Source organism: Peromyscus californicus, unplaced genomic scaffold, assembly GCF_007827085.1.
Source record: "Peromyscus californicus insignis strain IS unplaced genomic scaffold, ASM782708v3 Scaffold_20__1_contigs__length_68692818, whole genome shotgun sequence".
Lineage (NCBI taxonomy): Eukaryota > Metazoa > Chordata > Mammalia > Rodentia > Cricetidae > Peromyscus > Peromyscus californicus.
In genome coordinates, this window is record NW_026294503.1 from 55,234,659 (window position 1) to 55,255,477 (window position 20,819).

General features: G+C 41.0%; 1 protein-coding gene across 1 annotated transcript in view; it reads right to left on the reverse strand.

Moving 5' to 3' along the window:
- Cpne8 (copine 8) overlaps positions 1 to 20,819 on the reverse strand; it is a 194,739-nt gene that overhangs the window by 45,681 nt on the left and 128,239 nt on the right. Inside the window, exons 11-13 of the mRNA XM_052748675.1 lie at positions 15,294 to 15,369; positions 1,564 to 1,617; positions 574 to 635 (exon numbers count right to left, since the gene is read on the reverse strand). Of these exons, the coding sequence (XP_052604635.1) occupies positions 574 to 635; positions 1,564 to 1,617; positions 15,294 to 15,369 (192 nt within the window). The remainder of the gene's footprint in view (positions 1 to 573; positions 636 to 1,563; positions 1,618 to 15,293; positions 15,370 to 20,819) is intronic.

The window sequence follows — 20,819 nt, forward strand, 5'->3', positions numbered from 1 at the left end:
CCTGAGTTCTATAAGAAAGCAGGCTGAGCAAGCCGTGAAGAGCAAGCCAGTAAGCAGCACCCCTCTCTAGCCTCTGTATCTGCTCCTGCCTCCAGGTTAAGGTCCCTACCCAATTTCCTTTGGGAGCTCTGTCCCCTACAAGTTGCTTTTGGTCATGGTGTTTTGCCACGGCAATAGAAGCCCCAGCTAAGACAAAACGCAATGGCATGTGCAGCTTGTGTTTCTGTGAAGGTCTGGAATAAAAGTGCCATCAAAATATTCAGAAGTGGAGCCCAGAATGATGGCTTAGTGGGTAAATGGGCCTGCTGCTAAGCCTAAGGACTTGAATTCCTTCCCTGGAGACCACAGTGGGAAAGGAAAGGACCAATTCTTGCAAAGTGTCCTCTGAGTTCATCCACCCAGGCTCTGTGTATGACATGCATACACTGCCCCAGTACACATGCTAAAATTAATTATATATGCATACCTATTATATGTACATACATATGTATATAGAACAATCAGTTGCTTCTGTGGTCATGGAAACAAACTACACACAAAGAAATGCTGTGCAAGTTTTAGAAGATGACTTACCCTCCTTTAATATAATCTAGGAAGGAGACTTCTGTTTCCACCAAGAAAGACAGTAAGGTTACCTAGAGAGAGGGGGCGGGATATGAATTACTCATCAGTATTGATTGTAGTCCCAACATGGATTGGACATGGACAGTTTTCTACTAAAGAGAATATAATATTCCCTAACATTTAAAAAGTAACTAAAGGCATTATTATTTATTAAAATCTGCTGAAACACACATTTGAGGTGATCAGAAGGAAAGGGATGAAAGGCAGCGTTAATTATCTAATTCCTCTCTCTGAGTGAAGAATAGCAGGGAAGTCACCTGCAGGGACACAATGCCGTTACCGCTCGCTACATGTGGACTCATCAAGCTGAGCTGTGCAAGTAATGGCCATTTCTGCTACTGTGCTCTAATAAGGCCATCTAGTATTTGAATCGTTATGATTAATACAAAACTTTAAAAGAAAATGAAGACAATTTAAGGCTTTGTTTCTTCTAAGTAAAGTTAATTTTAGAAAAAAATACTTAGTTTTTGTTGTTGTTGTTGTTTTAATCTGAAAATAGGGTGCTCTTTGTTTTTTCCGTTTTCTGACTGCCTTTGCCCTGCCACCCAGTCCTGACCTCCCCCAGCATCCCCAGAACTGATATTTGAGATTCTATCAGTGAGAGCATTGATCTCCCAGGTCAAGCTTTGGAGTCACTGAGTAAATTCGGTCATTCTGAGCTAGGCCTCTGCTGGATTCACAGCACTGAATCCCGCTGGATAGAGAGGTCAGAACAGCCCCTCAGCCTCCCTTGACAGAAGCCAGCATGGAGCCCAGCCACTGCCTCCATCATCTCTTTTCCAGGACCACCCTCTCTAGGAAGATGATGCTCCCACCGCATGCCTTTGTTTTGAGATGCTAAGTGAAGTAAATCTCTTTCTGAGATCATTTCAGTATGCTCCAAACTGTTAAGTCCTTTCTGATTCGTGACTTTCACCAATATCATTAAATGTGACTTACTGTTCCTGAATTGGTGTATTTTTTCTTTTTTCCTTTCTTTTTGGGATTCACCACCTTGAAAAGCAAATAAAGCAATTAAGATGTTAGATTCCCCCACATTAAAAACACATGCGTTTCAGCTTGCCACGTTCACTTCTTGCACACTCCCAGGACAGTACCTTTACAGTAACTCTCGGGTAGTCACTTGGCTAACTTCTCCGCTAAAATCTCTAGTGGCCATCTTTAAAACAAGTCTTTTGTTCCCAATAGAATTCATTCTCTTTGTTTTGATTACCTAGGATCATGTATATATTTTTATAAGTATCTATTTTGTGTATTTATTTATGTGTATGTATGTGTTTATGTATGTGAGAGTGATTGCATGAGTATGTATTTGTGTATGTGTGTGTGTGTGTGTGTGTGTGTGTGAGAGAGAGAGAGAGAGAGAGAGAGAGAGAGAGAGAGAGAGAGAGAGAGGCTGTCTGCTACATGCATGGGGGTGCTGTGGACAAAGTTCCCAGAAAAAAAAAATCTGTACCTTCAAGATGAACCTCCTGCATGACTGATCAGAATTTCACTGATAGTGGAGAGGTGGTGTAACAAGGCAAGACAGTGCAGAGGTTCCTCGTCTTGTATTCTTGCTGAGGCCATTTCAGGTTTAACTGAAATATAATCTCCTTGATGGAGAAATTATCCACCTGTATTCTAAGACCCAAGCCAAGATGCCCCAGTTAACTTGGCTTCTGTTAAACAGCTCGCTTCTTTAAAGAACTCTATTGCTGCTGAGTAAGACACTAGGCATTTGTAGGCAAGATGCAGTTCTTGCTTTCAGAGACCATTTTCTCTGGACACTTGAGGTTATACCTGGGTCCCTGAATACCTAAGTATAGTCCCAGCTGGCCGGAATAAAGACTTTCAATTTACTATAGACTGTGTCTGAATGGTCATCTCTGGTGGGCTCCCCATAACATAATGTTGCAAGGCCAGAGCCAAATTACCTTGAGTAATCGTTAGTCCTCTCAACAGATGTTTACCGGCCCCCACTGAACCTGACCTAACAGCTGCATGGACATTAGGTAAATCATTTGGTATGTATAAACAAAGCACTACTTATCCTTTGGAATGTGTTAACTCTTCAAACCTCTACCTTCTAGCAACCACAAAACTAAGTGTTCCATCAACAGTGCCTGAGGTTTACAACAAAGATGTCTTCCATTTGCCTGTACTCCACCTCTCTGATGCTTCCACCAACATATTTTCTTTCTACTGTATATTATAAAAAGTATATTCAAACCTGATTTTTAGTAAGAATTTTGTTGTTGTTGTTGGTTTTTTTTTTTTTTTTACAGAATTTACTACTCTTCAGTGAGCCAACTTGCAACACTGGGTTTTAGCACATTGTGGGAGGTCCAGTTCAGTGTAATTATGAAAAAAAACTTTATAGAAACATTATTTAACATTTACATTAATATCAGGTCTACCAACATATTCTTTTTTTTTTAAGTCTTTATTTATGACTTTCCCTGCTATAAAAACTTCATGAAATATCTTCCACTTTAGAACATAGAATCTGGGGTTCCCAGGTCATAGCCACTTAAATTTGGCTCCAGATAAATTATCTCTTTTCATTTTGAGGTGGGAAACGTGCTTTTGCAATGAGAGTGCTCGAAGAGACAGGAAGAGGGCATGGGATCCCGTGGAGCTGGAGTTACAGGTAGTTGTGGGTGCAGGGAATGAAACTCAGTTCCTTTGGAAGAGCCGCAAGTGCTCTTGACCACTGAGCCCTCTCTACAGTGTCAGACACATCCTCTGGATTTAAATGAGGCCTTTAAGATCAAAGCATTTGAATAATAATAAATTCCTTGAAAAGAAACATAAACTGTAACGTGATGGTAGTAGCATATACCTGAGAAAGCTGAGACAGGAGGATTATGAAATTGAAACCAGTCTGGGTTACACAAAGTGGGAGCTATCCCTCCACAAAAGAAAGGAAGAATCAAAGAAAGAAAGGAAAAGAAGGGAGAAAAGGAAGGAAAGTCATAGGTTGCTAAAGAAAAGTATAACTGAAAGACGTAACTTGCCCTTTATTAAAAGTAAACAGGAAATCACCTAATATGTGAATAATCAGAGACTTAGGAACAAAGCTACTGTTTATAATGCTAATAATCCACTACACAGTAGCTGATAAGGATAGACTTATGCACATACTGTGGCATGAACGTTGGGTTGAAGACTGTAGCAAAATTACAATATAGAAGCAGAGAAAGAACCAAAGCCCTTTTCTACTGGGGCTTGATCTGAGGAACACATCATGTGTGAGAAAAACCTCCAATGTACAAACAGAGGTAGTGGGAGCTAAGAAAAAAATAAATGTCCTATAAACGGTCACTCTTGGTGGCAACCCTTTTGGGGCTTTTTGCTTCCTTCATTAGTCTAATCTAACAATGTTTACTAAAAATCTCTGTTAATTTTCAAATGAAAAATTATATGAACATAATTTCAACAAGCAACAATGATCAAAATCTTAGTTTATTAAAGTATTCCATTCCAGTCAATTGTATATGTACATAAAGTCCACATGACTTTAAAATGTCCTCATACTTACTGAGCAAAGACTTTCAGTATGACTGCTTCTGGGCCATCCACAGTCCCATCAATAACCCCTTACCAACTCTCTGTAAGTAAGCCCAAGAAATTCCTTGGTTCTTCAGGGTAAACTTTGATGAAATTGAACTTTGGTTTGTTATTAGGACCATATAAAGAGGGGATAGACATTACTTACTCTCCCCTCCCCCAGGGAGATAACTCTCACAGCAGATAGTAAGTTCATTTGTTAATGCTGGTATTAAAAAAGAAAAATATCAAATGATGTAAAGACGAAAGCTGTTTTAGTAAAGAAGGATTTATGTATGAAGATTAAGGTAGATGGATATTTACCAAGTGGGAAAAAATGAAAAGCTTTTGCAAGTTATTAAGGTCTGAGTAAGTTATTTAAGGTACGTGACAGATGAGACTTAGAGATAATATGTATGACATAAAGGTTTCTAAGGTCTATGATCAATAATACAAAAACTGGCTAAAATATGTCAAATCAAAGTTTGTTTACAATTATTTGGCTGTTCAAATATTATACAGTAGTGAAAAATGCAAGTGTACTGATCTGTGTGTTTAATAACCATACTTGGAGGCTATTCTAACGTGGTCAGAGGGACTGAAAGGAAGAATATTTCTCCTTTGCCCTCTAAGGTTAATGTGGTCCCAGGGGACTGTGGTCATCTCTAGAAATGTTATGAAACTATGAAGAGTCACCTGCTCACTTGTTCAGGGAGGCCAAGGAACTCCACTCAATGAATTCTAACCTAGCGTTCAGTCTACATAAAGACAGGTAATCACACAGGAGAAATGTCTTCAGTGCTTTCACAGGAAGCCACAGCCAGGCCAAGCTAAGCCTTTGCCCTATCCTCACATAGATGGACAACTGGTAAAAAGAAAGGCTGGAGGCATCTGAGATTCCTTATGAGCCCAAGTGACTCCCAAGGCTGGGACCCTTAATGGGTCTTATCATTGTAAAAACAAAAATAAATTTTGGCTACCTATATGTATATGGTCTTAAACATCCAGCAGGAAAGTATAACCAAGATTAAAATGATCACTATGTTTTTCTAACAATTCAAAGGATGACAGTCCTCAGTCATTACATTTAACCACATGAAATGTTACTTCAACTAGTTCTCACTAATGGTCCTATTTCTGACACCACACACACACACACACACACACACACACACACACACACACACACACCAGATATAGGACAAGACCTTGGCTTATATCAGTAACTACAGGATCTATGCATACCTGAGAAAAACAGGCCTGCCTATCTTGTTAAATACTGAGGCCAACTCTAAAAGCTGTATTCATCAACTGTAGAACACTATCTCCTTCTGTAAGAGCACTTACCACAATTATTCATAGAATATGTAATTATGCACCCTAACCACACATTCCCTGATCCAAGAAAGTTGGTGGATACCCTGTTAGCAAACTCACAAGTTTAGGAAATGATTCAGGATATCCAAGTTGTATCCTTGGAACTTTTCTAGACAATCCTATAAAAATTCTATTTCTCTTACACTTTGACTAAGTTCTCTTACAAAGCTTCCAGATGCTTGCTCCTTATGCAGGAGTCTGATGTAACAGAAGGACGATGGCAGTTGCCCTATCTATAGGGCCCTGGTATGTGGTCCAGGCAGCTGTCTGATTATGTTTCACTGTACTAAACAAAATTCATGTTAATCATGATTTTAAACTCTTCACGTTCCCCACGAGGCTGTAATAGAGGAAACCCAATTGACGATCCTGAATTTATGCTGGCCATTGAAAAATATCTCAAGTTCTTCCACCAAACCAATGTCACAGTTTATAATGGACAGTGGTGACAATAATCAACCATTTTGCCTATAACATCTATGACAAAGATGGCTTTCTTCCCTGTTCTCCAATAAGGGCAAAACTGCTCAAGCTCTTTTCTTAACTATACTCGTAGTGGGGTTATGGTAGTCCCAATAGTCTCAATTTTATATATTACAGTGCTAGCTCACTCATGTAACACGGATGCATACTGTCATCACATGGCTGTATTATGTAACATGAATTGCTAAATGGTCTTATTAATAGAAAAACCTTGGAGCCAGATATTGAGGTGAAAGCTGAGATATCAGAGGAATAGAACAAGCCAAGCCACAAGTTCTTACTCCAAGGAAATCCTTAGCCCTAGAGAGAGCTAATTCCCATATACTCACACCTATATACTCTGTGCCCTGCCATCTTTACGTCCTCTCTCTGCCCAGCTACATCACTTCCTCTTTCTGCACAGTTCTATCACTTCCTGTCTGTCTATACAAACCTCCAGACCTCTCTGGTCAACTAGTGCTGGGATTAAAGGCATGTGCCTCTCCGTCTGGCTCTGTTCCCAGTGTGGCCTTGAACTCACAGAGATCTGGATAAATCTCTGCCTCCTGAATGCTAGGATTAAAGGGGTGTGTTACCACTGCCTGACTTCTGTGTTTAATATAGTGGCTGGCTTTTCCCTCTGATTTCCAGGCAAGCTTTATTTGTTAGAGCATAAATAAAATATCACCACAGTATTATGGTCTGCATTTTTACCATCTGTTAAGTTTTGCCATGGCCCCTTAGATGGACCTTCCTCTGAGGCTCTTTAACTGCTGCCCTTTCTACACCTCCCCGTCTGTAAGCTTGAAGCACTCAAAAGAGACCTGTATCCCAGGTCCCTAAAAGAAGTTTGGGTGACCTCAGAAAAGATGGCTAATGGGCCATCCATCTCATCCCTCTTCCTGACACTCTGGGCGTTCTTTTTCAGGACTCAGAACTAAAACAGATGGATTGAAGGCCTCTTTGCATCAATAACCACTCTGTCTCACAAGCTCTTGGGAAACCTTAGAGAAACCTCAGATCAACAACATCCTTCGGTACCAACTCGATTCTTTGGCTACTGCAATACTTTTCTGAAGTGAAAGCGGACTAGACAGCCTGACTCCTGCTAAGGGTAGGACTTGGGCCCTCCTCCAAGAACAATGCTTCTTCCACACCAACTAATCCTATCTGGTTCAAGATTGGGCTCAAAGATGCAGAGACCAGACAAAAATTCAATGACAAACCTTCCCCTATGAATGTCTTTTGGTTCCCTCCCACTTTGCCTCCCCTCCCGCCGGGAGCACCTGCTCCTTATTATCTGCATACTTAGGGTTTTGCCCTATTTTCTTAACTGCTTTACTTACTGGAACCACCTCCCTTAAAGTAACCAGACTCCCCTCATACATGAACAGGAATATTCCACATGAGCCTCCCTGTGGCTCGCTCCCTACAACAGCTCTATTCCTTCCTGGTACATCTGCAAGATGACCTTTTGGATGCCGTGGAGGAGCTCAGGCTGCAAGGAGCCTTCCACACCCAGAACAGTTCTTTACATCGGTCCTCTGTTCTCTCCCGTTCCTTCCCTTCAGTGCTCTGTACCCCCATGTCACTTCTGCTTGCTTACACTGGGGCAGCACTCCTGGCAGTGCGAGTACTCACTGTCATCTGAATGACTTCACTTGGAAGGAAAACTTTCTCCTAGCAGCCTTCTTTGACCTCACTTGTACTACAATCCTTGGCTTTATGCACTGCCACCCTTACTTTATTTCTGTCAGGATGTTGCTTCATCTCGAACTCAAAGTGAAATATTCTTTTCACTGGTCACAAACCCCATCACGATCATTCCATAGACTCTACTCTTACCTACCTCCTCGATCTCCCTTCAAGGGAGCTGGGCACTCATCTTAAACAGAACTCATCAGCTTTTTTCAAGGAGGCCAGTTCCAATTTCTCATCTACCTGCTGAGCCTGACTGTCCACTAAGGTCCAGCATTCCTTGCCTGCCTCACCCCCCCATCACTGTGAATCCACAGCCCTCTCATGCTACATCCTTACACAGTGACCCACCTCTTCCATGGTCCTATATCCTTAATAGACCTCCCAAGACGGCTTCACTTGTCCCAGGCTCTTACCATCACCTACTATTTTCACAGTCCAAAGTGGTGAGCTATTGCTCTCCTCCAACTTAAGGACTCCACTAGCATCCTTCCCATTCTGATCCTACTCACCCCTGCCAAATGCCCTCAGCCCTTTGAGATACAATACAAATCCTTCCCTTATGCTGTCTATGGACACCCACCTCCTCTCACCAGCTCCTCTCTGTCTCTCTCACCCCTACTCTTCTTGCTCCACCTTCACCTTTCTGGGTAATATCGGCTTCACTTGGTAACCAAATCATCCATTTTTGTTTTCTAACTTCTTAGGTGTTTCTCTAGAAATGCACAATGGCATTAACATGATTCAATGCAGCTGATGAGTTAAAGTCCTCCTCCTGCAATATGAAGTCAACCCAACCTACCCACTTAGATGGTGGGGACACAGCCTATCTGCCCCTCATTGTAGTCCTCTTTCTGTAGAAGTGGCTAATGAGAGGATAAATTGCCCGTTCTTTTTATCTATTCTCAGGTTTGGAATGAAGGGTTAATTACTTACCCACTTGCTGGTATCAACCACTTCCAGACTGCAGGGGAATTGACCTGCAGACTAACTCTTCTATCCCCAAAGTTCCTGCTTCTCTATCCTACAATATCCATGATGCCCCACCAAGTGCACACAGTCTCACTTCTCACTGCAATTATCTGCTCTGGAATTCTTTCTTCTCATCTGCCTAGAGGTGTCCATCAGGTTCAGAAGTGTGGGAATTGTTTCTTTTCCCAGGGTTCCATCATTGTCTTTCTATCCTAACTGCCTAAAACATAGGATTTTAGGGGGTGGGGAGTGAAAGCAGGAATCAGTACCCTATTTTAAAGTAACAATGCAAGAAACAAGAAATGCTGAATGAGTTGTTGCAAATGTAGGGGCTCACAATGAAATGAAGAACAAACTGGATTTGGTAGAGATCATAAAATGAGAATTGGCTTATTTATTCATTTGATGTGTTTTTTATGTTTTCATCACATATTTTATAAATCCCTTGGTTGATCAGGTTTTACATAAACAAGCACTCACTGGTAAGGGCACAGTCCACCACTACGAACTCAACAGTTTTCAAGTCTGAGGAGGTCAGGTTTCATCTGGAGGCTTCAAGTATGCTGACGTTCCTCAAAATTATTTAGAGCAAACAGGACTATGCAGTATATGGAAAACCAGAATAATGTGAAATCAAAAAATTGTTGAAATCAAACAAAAATGAATAATTTTCAACGTTTTGAAAACTGGTACATCGGCACTGTTGTGTCTAAACCCATCCATCTAGCACTCAGTATTTAACTTAGGAGAAAAGCATTTTCCTAGATTTTGGGAAGTGTATTAGAAGCTTTAGTTAACCTTAGTGTTATTTCAGTCACCTCCATCTCTCTGGCTCCTAGGACATCATGATGAACTGCAGATACAGAGGGATTAGTTCAGGGAAGTAATGTGATTTGGGGATTAAGTTATGAGATTGGTCATGTAGCCACATATGGCAGGTTCAACAATCATGAAAACACCTGGTATCATATATAAATATGATCACTTATTATTTCAGACACTGAAATGGACTGGAGAAACTTATTTAAAATGTGGAACAAGAAGCTGGGAAAAAAATCAGAAACATTCTTTTTTTTTTTTTTTAAAGAATCTGGAAAAACTAAGACTTGGTCCAAAAATGAGGCTCATTCATTCATTCAAAAAAAAAAAAAAAAACACAACAGTGAATCTCACTGCACAGCTCTACTCAAGCTCATCTTTCACAGCTCCGTAGCACAGAAATGTCAACCATGCAATCAGAACAGTAGGAAAAAAACGAAGTCTAAAAGCCACTGACAGAACAGACACTGGCTCCTGAAAAGATGTCACTTACAAAGAATTAGCATCAACTGACGTGTCTAGGAGCTCTCCACAAAAGCTTGGTTCAACACTGTTGGACTTGTCTTCCTTTGACCTAATTTGAAGCGTGGGAGCTGGGAAAAGACTTATCTCCAGGACATTTACTGAAAACAGTCAGTGGTGGACAGAGGGAGTGTGTGTTGCAGGGTGGGGGTGGGGGACTGAGAAGAGAGGAGGGAGGGAAACCAGCAGCTGGGATGTAAAATAAACAAATAAATAAGTAAGTAAATAAATAAACAAATAAATTTATGAAAAAAGAAAGAACAGAGAATAGCCAGTAGTGACTGTTGGCACCTGGACCTCTGCCAAAGGTGAAAAGCAGAGCTGACATAGAAACCAAGGGGGAAGATCTGGGATATGAGATGGCGTTAGAGCAGGCTTCTCAACTGTTGTTTTGGGTCAAGACTCCTTTGAGGGGTCAAATGATCCTTTCATAGGAGTCACCAAAGACCATCTGCATATCAGATATCTATATTATGGTTCACAACAGTAACAAAATTACAGTTATGAAGTAGCAGCAAAATAATTTTATTGTTGGGGGTCACCACAACATGAGGAACTGTATGATAGGGTCGCGGCATTAGGAAGGTTGAGAACCACTGCTCTAGAGGGATTTTTTTTTAAGTTGCAAAATGTATTAATTTCACTATGCATATTAATACGTGTCTATGTGTATGCATGCACATGTGAGTGCTGGTACCTTTGGAGTTCGACCCTAGAGCTGGAGTTGAAAGCAGTCGTGAGCTGCATGATGTGGGTGCTGGGAACTGAACGTAGATCCTCTGCAAAAACAGAGTATGCTCTGAACTGCCCAGTTATCCCTCTAGCCCCAGAAGGTTCTAAAAAGCTCAAGCGAGAGCAGACCAAGAAGCAGCCAGGCAGTACAGCTCTGTGATCCCCCTCTAGGCATCACATGCACCTCCCGCTGTGCCTGCCAGGATGCTGAAGAGGAAAGGCAGGGAAGGAGGAGCCTGAACAGGCCAAGGTGGAGGCAAGTGTGATAAGGCCATGGGAAAGGATAATCCATTAGACAGACAAAGTGCAGGCAAAAGGGAGGAGGGGAGCAAAGGGTAAGTAAGCTGATGCAGCTGAACTACAGACCTGCCTGCAGAAGACAGAGAGATGGAGAACCAGAGTCCAGCCTCGGACGTAGAAGTGAAAGAAGACACACAGGACTAACCATGAATGGAGTCTCTCTTCTAGTATCCAGAGGAACATATTTCATTTTTTTATCAACTATTCAGTAAATGGGAGTTTTTTAGTAACTTTAGAAACATTTTTAAATGGGGGCAGGTCCTACCTCATCCTATTTTTTCTTTTAAGTGTAGATGATATTTTTAAAGAGGTGAAATCATTCACTGGTTGTTTATTTTGTGATACAACCAGAAAACAGGAGGATACTGAATTAGGAAAGGCTGTGGCTGTCTAGGGGTTCAGTGTAACAACCCATATAGGGGGCTAGTTTTATATCCTACAGTATAGAGTATACTTAACTGCGGTTTGGAGTCTCAGGCATGCATTGATGTCTGGAATATTTTCAGTTACATCCAGCCTCGTGTTTCCAGTAGAACAGTTCCCTACAAACCCGCTCCTTGGTTCTTACCTTGCCAGAACTGTAACGTCTTTGGTCGTAGTTGTCCATTGTCCTAACAATTACAATAATGTGCTGTGAAAGATGGGAAATCTGAGTATGTGCTATGTAGGGCATAAAATTTAGGAATCAGTGGAAGAGCATGAGGCTTTGATCCTGCTGAGTGAGGTCTTCTTAAGGAAAATCTGCTGCCAAGTTTGAGGCTAAACCATCACTGGGATAACTTCAAAATGTCACAATATATGGCTCTTCAAGGAGAGTTTTGGTACCTGAGCACAATGCATGACTTTAGAATTTTGGTACATGTGTTAAGAACGGTGTATGAACTGAAGCATCTGTGTACCAATGTTCAACCAATAAAATATCAGAGAGCTCAAGCTGGATGGGTTGGAACACTTACAATCCTAGCTGTTGGAAGGCTGAGGCAGGAGGATTGCGGAAATGCCAGGTCAGCCTAAGCAGGAGAGGAGAGAGAAAGAGAGAGAGAGAGAGAGAGAGAGAGAGAGAGAGAGAGAGAGAGAGAGAGAGAGAGCCAGACAGCCAGACAGAGAGAGACAGAGAGAGAAAGAGACAGAGACAGAGAGAGATAGAGAGAACACAAACCCACCAACCTCCAAAGGAAAAATTATGCTATTATCAGGTATATGCTCAAGAGGGGTATATAGGTATTTACATGTACAGGAAAATCCAGAAAGAGCTGATAGAAGTCTCTACTCAGAAAGCAAGAGAAAGCTAAAGAAGTATTTTACACTGTTGGATCATGTAATGTATGTTCTGAGGTACACAAAACTATCTACTAATCGATAAGCCAGCAAAACCAAGATGTCCATAGCCCACACAAAGAATTCATGCTTTATAGATCTAATTCATCAGTCACTAAATAAGTAACGACAAACTCTGGAATCACTTCCCCCCTCCCGTGTGTGTGTGTGTGTGTGTGTGTGTGTGTGTGTGTGTGTGTGTGTGTGTATGTGTGTGTGTGTGTCTTGGAACTTGCTTTGTAGACCAGCCTGGCCTCGGACTCACAGAGATCTACCTGCCTCTGCCTCCCAAGTGCTGGGATTATAGGTGTGCCATCACCACCAGCTGGCAGAATTTGAAGTTTTTACATGCTAGGCCATCCTTTACCACTGAGGACATCTCACGATACAGCCTCACTATACAGCACACATTGGACTTGAACTTATGATTCTTCTCTGTCAGCCTTTTGAGTATGGGAATTACAGCTATATGTCACCATGCCCAGATGTCCCCTGACATCTTAAAACTGTGTACAATACATTGTGTTTAACTTCCTTCAGCCTGTTTTCTATCGATAATGTTTATAAATAAGAAAATATTAACATTGAACTAATGGCACCAATATCCCTCCAGGACATTGAATAAGAAAAAACCCAATTCAGCTTCCTTGTCATATCATCAACTGTCACACCCAGGCTAAGCATTTATATGTGCACAGACTATCTGATGCTGCTTTCATTGCCCATATAGTCTTAATATCCTTTCTTTGAAGGATTTAAGTAGAAAAGATTATTACTCCATCTTTGTCTACAGCTAGAATCTTTCTTGGGCTAAGTTTAACCTCTCTATAATTTCATAGGTCAGTCAGCACACTGTCTGTCCAGAGCACACACGAATGAATGACCATTGCAAACACCCTGCCTGTCTTGCTATCACACACTGAAATTTTCATTCATCTCATCTCTGTGTGCCCAGAGAGATGCAGAGCCTAGTAAAGAACATGGGATGCAGAATAATGGAACTATTTTAATCAGCCAATGAATGAATGAATGAATGAACTAAGTATGAGTGGGATACAATCCTATATAAATCCTCCACTCTCAAAAGAAGTCAGCTTTAGCAGTATCCTGGTGGAGAAGAGGTGCCATCATCCACTATATACTGAGATACACTCTTTTCATACTCATATATATGATTTTTTTTAAAAAAAAGTATAGAGAATGTTCACATGATAGCGATGGAGGGCCAGCAGTGCTAATCCCAGATTAGGTGGTTGAGGGCAGATGCAATTTCAGTCTGTGTGGTAAATCTGGGCTTTTTTATTGACTACTGCACAGTGCCCTGGCATTCCCTTCAGTCTCTACCTAAATGAAAGCGAAGGTGATCAGGAACACCCTGCCGACCATATTCACTTACATAATACTATGCCAATAGGAGAATAATGAATAATTTTCTTTCTCTGATTAGGAACTGGTTGATTAGCAGTGGGCAGGGGAGCAAAGCCTGGCCGCCAAAGCACAGCAGGTTAGGATTTGTGTATAAAACAAGAAAATATTTCCCAAGACCTAAACAGGATGACACCAGCGGACACGCTGACACGAAGTGGGGAGAGCTCCCAAAGCTTCGGCCCTACGGAAAGAACTGCATGCAGTGTGGGAATGCAGAGAGCAGGAGAAACCGTCTTCCCCAGAGAAGAGGGCACCAATGGGTTCTGCAATACCACACAGTCAGCCCCAAACATAGCTACATACAAGTAACAGTATACAGATGATTGTGAAGATTGCATATATATATATGAACATACACACACACACACACACACACACACACACACACACACACACACACACACACACACCAAAAAATAAAGAAAAAGAGGCCAGACATTACAAATTTGGGAGAGAGTAAGGGTGAGGGCATACGGTAGGTATTAGAGTGAGGAAGCAGAAAGGGGAGATGATGTTAATCATATTTTAACTTCAAAAGAGAAAAGGAAAAATGTTTCCTATGGACGGCTTAGCAGTTAAGAGCATTGCTGCTCTTCCAGAGGATCCAGGTTCTGTTCCAAGTGCTCACATCAGGCAGCTCCCAACCACCTGTAGTCCCAGTTCCCGGGAATCTGACAGCCCTTTCTGGCCTCTGCAGGCACACGCACACACACACACACACACACACACACACACACACACACACACACACACACACAAAGGCAAATGCTTACATAGAAATTCAAAATAAGTAAATCTTAAAAGCTCAAAATAAATAGACCATGTGACTTAAGAGCAAGAATAAAACAAAACCAATTGTCTGCAGCACTACAGGGCTTTGGGGATTAACCTAACTGGAACAGTGAAGGAAGGAAGGACAGACACACAGACAGGCATACAGAAGGGTGGGATGAGGTGGGTTGTGCTTGCTCTGATAGAGGACACCAACTGCAGCAGCAACCCAAAAGTTTCAGCACGTTTGTTTTGCACATCAGAATCGAGGAGACAGGTTCATGGTATGAACTGAACAAGGAGGCAGCTGTAGCTGATCTTAGGAGGAGGTCTCTGGAGGGAGCTGTCCCTGGCTGCAGTCATCTTGGAGAAGGAAGCTGTGGTTGAAAGTTTCTACACACACTGTCAACATTTGCACTAGGCCAAGAGGAAGGCTTTGCCATCCCTCCACAATACACATTCACTCAGGGCTGAATCTGCTCTCCACAAATACCTTCATTTAATATGATAGGTCATCTAAAACAATCATTTAAGTAAAGAAATAAGTCAAATGATATTAATTAAGGGAACAAGTTGACTCAATGAATTTAAAGATTATAAATGTACGTTCATATATACTCTCTCACATACACATTCACTTGCACGTTCTCATTTAATCTTTGGTGATTATGTTTTGAAAGCAGTGTAAAGCAAAACCCGCTTATCACAGAAGGTCAGTAGTAAAGCCAAATGCTTCTTACCTCATAGACATTGAACTGTGACTGTCCTCTAGAAAGTTCTCGATAGCTTGTTGTAAATTCCCCAATGAAATCATGACTGAAATTGAGAGGTGAAAAAAGTACATGGCATTAGCCTTGCTCAATTCTCATTCATATTTCAAAACATTTTACATAGGAATTATTTATTGGTTATGAAAAGTGTTAAATATCTTTATGAACACAACTTTACAATTCAGACAATTTTTTGAGAAACTGATAACTTTTTGTCCCTTAATCTAAAATTCATAATCAACAATCATATTTCATTAATATTCAAATATTTAACCTATCCAACAAAATTAGTACTAGAAACAGGAATAATAGTTTTAATGATATTCATATCTTAAGCAAATGACAATCCTGTGTTATCCAAATGATTAATTATTTTACTAAGTTTAAAATATACTGCTGAGAAATTAGTTACTGACATTTTGTCCTCAGGCAACTGTAATTTACCAAAGGAAGAACACGTACATTAGAAGAACTGGAGAGTGTGGTCAACTTGATGGAATTTAGAAACACCTGAAGACAGCCCTCTGAGCACACCTAAGGAGGATTATCTTGATTGTGCAGATTGCAGTGGGAAGACTCACCCACTGTGGGTGGAACCATTCCCTAGGCATGTCCTGGAGTTGTAAGTAGTGAGAGGGAGCTGTGCAGCAGCATGCATTCACTGCTCAATACTTCTGACTGATGAGGTCCTGTGACCAGCTGCTTCCAACCCCTGACACCTTGATTTCCCAGCCATGATGGACTATACCTTAAACTATGAGCTAATGTAGTATGAATCTTAAAGAGTCTTATTAATGAAAACAAACTCAGGAGCCAGATATTAGGGTGAACGCTGAAAGATCAGAGAAGCGGAACAAGCACAGCTACCTCACCTTGCCAATTCCTCAGCTGATCCTGTTTCCTCAGACTGGATGCCTCTGTGTCCTCATCCAGAATGAATCTCAGCTGAACTGTGCTGCTCAAAATCTTTAAAGCTTAACCAGCTCTAGCTCCTAGTCCTCATGCCTTAAATACCTTTCTGCTTTCTGTCATCACTTCCTGGGATTAAAGGCATGAGTTAACATGCCTGGCTGTTTCCAGTGTGGCTTTGAACTCACAGAGATTCAGATGGATCTCTGCCTCTGTAATGCTAGGATTAAAGGCGTGTGTGCCACCATTGTCTGGTCTCTATGTCTATCTAGTGGCTGTTCTGTCCTCTGACCCCAGATAAGTTTATAAGGATGCACAATATATTGGGGAACACAATATCACCACAAGCTAAAATCAGCCCTTTCTCCTTTAAGTGGCTTCCATCATAGTATTTTATCATGGTAACAGGAAAGGAATCTAAGACAGGAGCTAAAATACAAACAAAAAGTAGTTTTTGGTTTTCTGTCACAGAACTCCCAAGCTGTTCATTGTCATAAATGGATGTCCCATAAACCCTATCTGAGTTTAATGTTTAGCTGTGAATCTCTTAAAAAGTCATGAACCTTCCCTGGTGACCAGTAATAAGCAATGTATAAGCTGTGTTTAGCCAACCAAAAATTTAATTTTAGAAGGTAAGATTTCTGAATAAAAAAAATTAACTACTATCAATTACATAACATTTATATTGCAGGAAAATGTTTCCTTTACAATTATTTGAGGTGTAACTCATTCTGACATCCAGTGTCCCAGTTCCCCTTATCTGAAAGGTCCTGCACAAACAACCCAATGTTTTATATGGTATTTCCTTTTTAGAGACTCCAATCTTCACTTTTGTGATGAATGTTCAGATTTGGATGTACAGACATGCAGATGTCAAAGGGGAATGTTGGAGTTAGTCGTATGTTATCATTATGATGCCAGATCCCTAGAACTCAGTCTTTCCAGTTACACTTGAAAAAGTACATGAGAGTGCTATTTGGATAAATGCAACAATTCTTTTGACCCTGAGAACTGCAGTCTCATATTCACAATGTCTTTTTCAAAAACCCTGCAATTCTCCTGAGACCTAGTGATTCCGTTGAGAACCCAGCCTCTTCCTCATGCAACTTTCAGGTATCTTAAATAGTAACCATGGAGATGCCCTGAAGCACCTCCAATGCTGTCATGCTGATAAGTGCAATCCCACCTGTAATACTGAGCTCTCCCTGATGTGGTGGGAATGGAGAATAAAGACCTAAGGCCGACCATGTGGGTCTATCTGCATTTGGTCAACTGCTTAAAATTCAGTATTCAGATCTTGATTTCTGCCATCCAACATTTATCATACACTTGACAGGGAGAAGCAATGTCTACTAGTCTCAAGCAAATGAAAGATGAAGTGTGAACCTAATCAGTCTTATTAATAAAAACCAGGAGTCAAATATTGGGGTAATAACCTGAAAGATCAGAGAAGCAGAGGAGCAGCCACCCGTGACTTCTTACCTCTCTGGATCCTCAGACCGAAAGGGGCTGAGATCCTGTCTCTGCCCCGCCTTATCACTTCCCATTTCAGCTTCCTGAGTGCCGGGATTAAAGGCATGAGCCACCACCACCCAGCCTCTATGGTTTAATTAATTAATTGCTAGCTCTGCCCTCCGATCTCCAGACAAGCTTTATTTGTCAGGACACAAACACATTATCACACAACATAAATTAGGTAATCCAGAATCAAATTCAGGAGCATCTACCTGCATAGAGTCATTCTGACAGAGTGGGACATTTGGATCCAACCACAGGGTCCGGCTATCTGAGCTCACTCTGATACAACCATACTGAACTCACTGTAGAACTTCCTAACAAGGGTGTTTCTAATACTTGGGTGTTTTGAGCTACACATATTTGTTACTCTTTACTGTAGTGGGTAGCCATTCCAGCTTTGGTCTGGAAGTTCCAACCCCCATTGAGGCTTCGGTAACTATCACATCTACAAGGCGGGGCCAAGAGAGGACCCTGAAGACCCAAGATCCAGATGCACCACCTCTCTTGTTTCCTGGACCCTGAACGCTGGAGGTAGACCAAGCAGAGTTCTCCAGAGAACACCGCTGGACTGCACTGCATCTTCCCCAGACCCTGCAGCCTATCCCTTCATTTGTGAGTTACCCCACAAAATAAACCTCCCTTTTAACTACGTAGAGTGGCCTTAATAATTTCACCAATACTTTACAAAACTGAGGAATGTACAACAGGGGGTAACCCGTTTGTTCTCAGTGATGGAAATGTATCTTTGAAGCTGCTGAACTGGGTGACCTGTTCTGAATGATGTCCATACATTCTGAAATGAAGAGGAAAATTTCTCCTTTGCATTACTTACTAGAGAAGGTAGAGCCAAATTTGTGGTTTATTTCTAGCAAAATGAAGCCTATGCTATCCTCTACAGAATCCTGTTGCCTACTCCTACTACTTGACTCCAGTGTCCTGACTCAATCTGTTGTTTTATATGCACCCCTCTAGGATGCCTCATATTTGTTCAGAACAAAATAGACCATAAGGAAATGAAATAATGAATAAAATATTGTTCCCCATCTCAACATGATTCAAGATAGTTACTTTAGAAACACCAAATTCATGTGTAACTGAAATATCCTTTTATTATAGTAGATAACACACATTTAAGCAGAAATTGCATGGCAGCCCCCAAGACAATGTATCTACATGATAGAGACAACACATCATTTTACTCCAGAGAAATGACTGAATAAGAATAGAAGACTTGTCACACTTCATAAAAAAATAGCTGTAAAGTTGCCAAACCTAGATACAAGCACAGCTGTCTCGACTAATCCTGAAGAATATACCAGAATATTCTTAGTTTAAATGCATAGATAGGTTTTTATCACTCCCAGCTTTTATATACTGTCCTATTTCAAATACTGCATGTTAAACTACAAACACTTTAAAAATATTTAAATTGTTTTAAATTTACTTTTGAAATGTTGGTGTGTATGTGTGTCTGTGTGCACATGTGCCTGGGTGCACATGCCTGTGGGTGCTTGTAGAGGCCATGCAAGGGTGTGGGGTGTCCATCATATCACTCTCTGCCTATTCCTTTGAGAAGGTGCCTCTCTTTGGGCCCAAGGCTTCTCTTTCCTGCATTAGACTGAAAGGCTAATGCCATCTTTACCCATCCCTAGTCTCTACCCATCAAGGCTGGGATTCCAGGGATTCCAGGAAAGCCTGGACTGTGACCTAGACACTGGCATCCAAAGTCTGGTCCTCGTGATTATACATGCCCTTGTATCTGCCGAGCCGTCTGCTCACCTCCCATGTACATACATTTAGTGTTCTCTACCTTTTTTCTATCTACTATCACTGAACTCCATCAGATTAAAAGAAAATGAAACTTGCTTTAATAATTTATCTGTTCATTGTGCTCAATATTATATTGAAAAAAACTGTTACATATAGGAATATGGTGGAAGGTATTTGAAATTAAATCACAAGCAACAATTTCCTTGTGATTTTAACAGTAATGTTTTCAATACTTTCTATTCATTTAATTGTAACTAAATATTTTGTTCTCTGAATGCATTTTCCAAGTATAGTTTGGTGCCTTTTGTATGAGTTATATCTCTCTACATGCTGATTGTTCACATTTTTATAACACACAGGAAAAGTTTGAGGTCAATAAAGTAAGAGGTATTTAGAAAAAAATTGATGACGTACCTTCACTTTCAGTTTAACTGTAGAAGCTAGTTTTGAGTCAAGTGTGGAAGGGAGTCCACACATCACAAACATATCTATGTTCCATTTCCAGCAGATAGTGCCATTCTGCACATGTGATTTATGTTTACACGTGTCCATGAATACAGACATCACCTCCCTACATGTACTTTAGAATGTTCTCCTTGGCATCACATATTGACTTAGGTATTGTTTCCTCCAAGAAGTCTTCCCTGCTTCATACTCTCACACTTAGCTCTCAGAAACAAAGGAAGGCTCAAGGAACCCAGTGTCACCCTGTCATTACATTCCCCAACACATAGTACACATGTGTGTTTATACGCTTCCCCTCTGAGCCTGAATTAGTCTAGAAAACAAGAAGGTTAAAATCCCACCTCAGTAGTCCCATACATCTACATCAGTGCCCAGCACACAGTGGATACCATGAATGGCACAGGGTGCTCAGATTACATCTCTGTCAGTGCCTGGCACACAGTGGGTACCATGAGTAGCTCAGGGTTCAGTGTTCAAATATGTCAGTGTTCAAATTACTGACACAGCTGATCTGTGATATTACTTTGCTAGATTATTAGTGTTTTCTGCCTCATACCGATTATATTGAGTTCAGCATAACAGCAAAAGTGTCAATTATGTTAATCTTCAAAGCCCTACAATTTAAACATATCTCTGTTATTGTCCCACAGGTTGTGCCTATGTGATCATACTGAAGTACTGCCTTCTGCTGGCAGTTCCGATGCTTTTCATGCTTAGTTTCATAATTGTTACTTAAGAACTTTGTACAGATGTAACAGTTCACAGATACACCCCAAATCACCTCATTCATTTCTCTAGCATGCTATGGTCCTGAGTCACTGTCAACATCAGGAT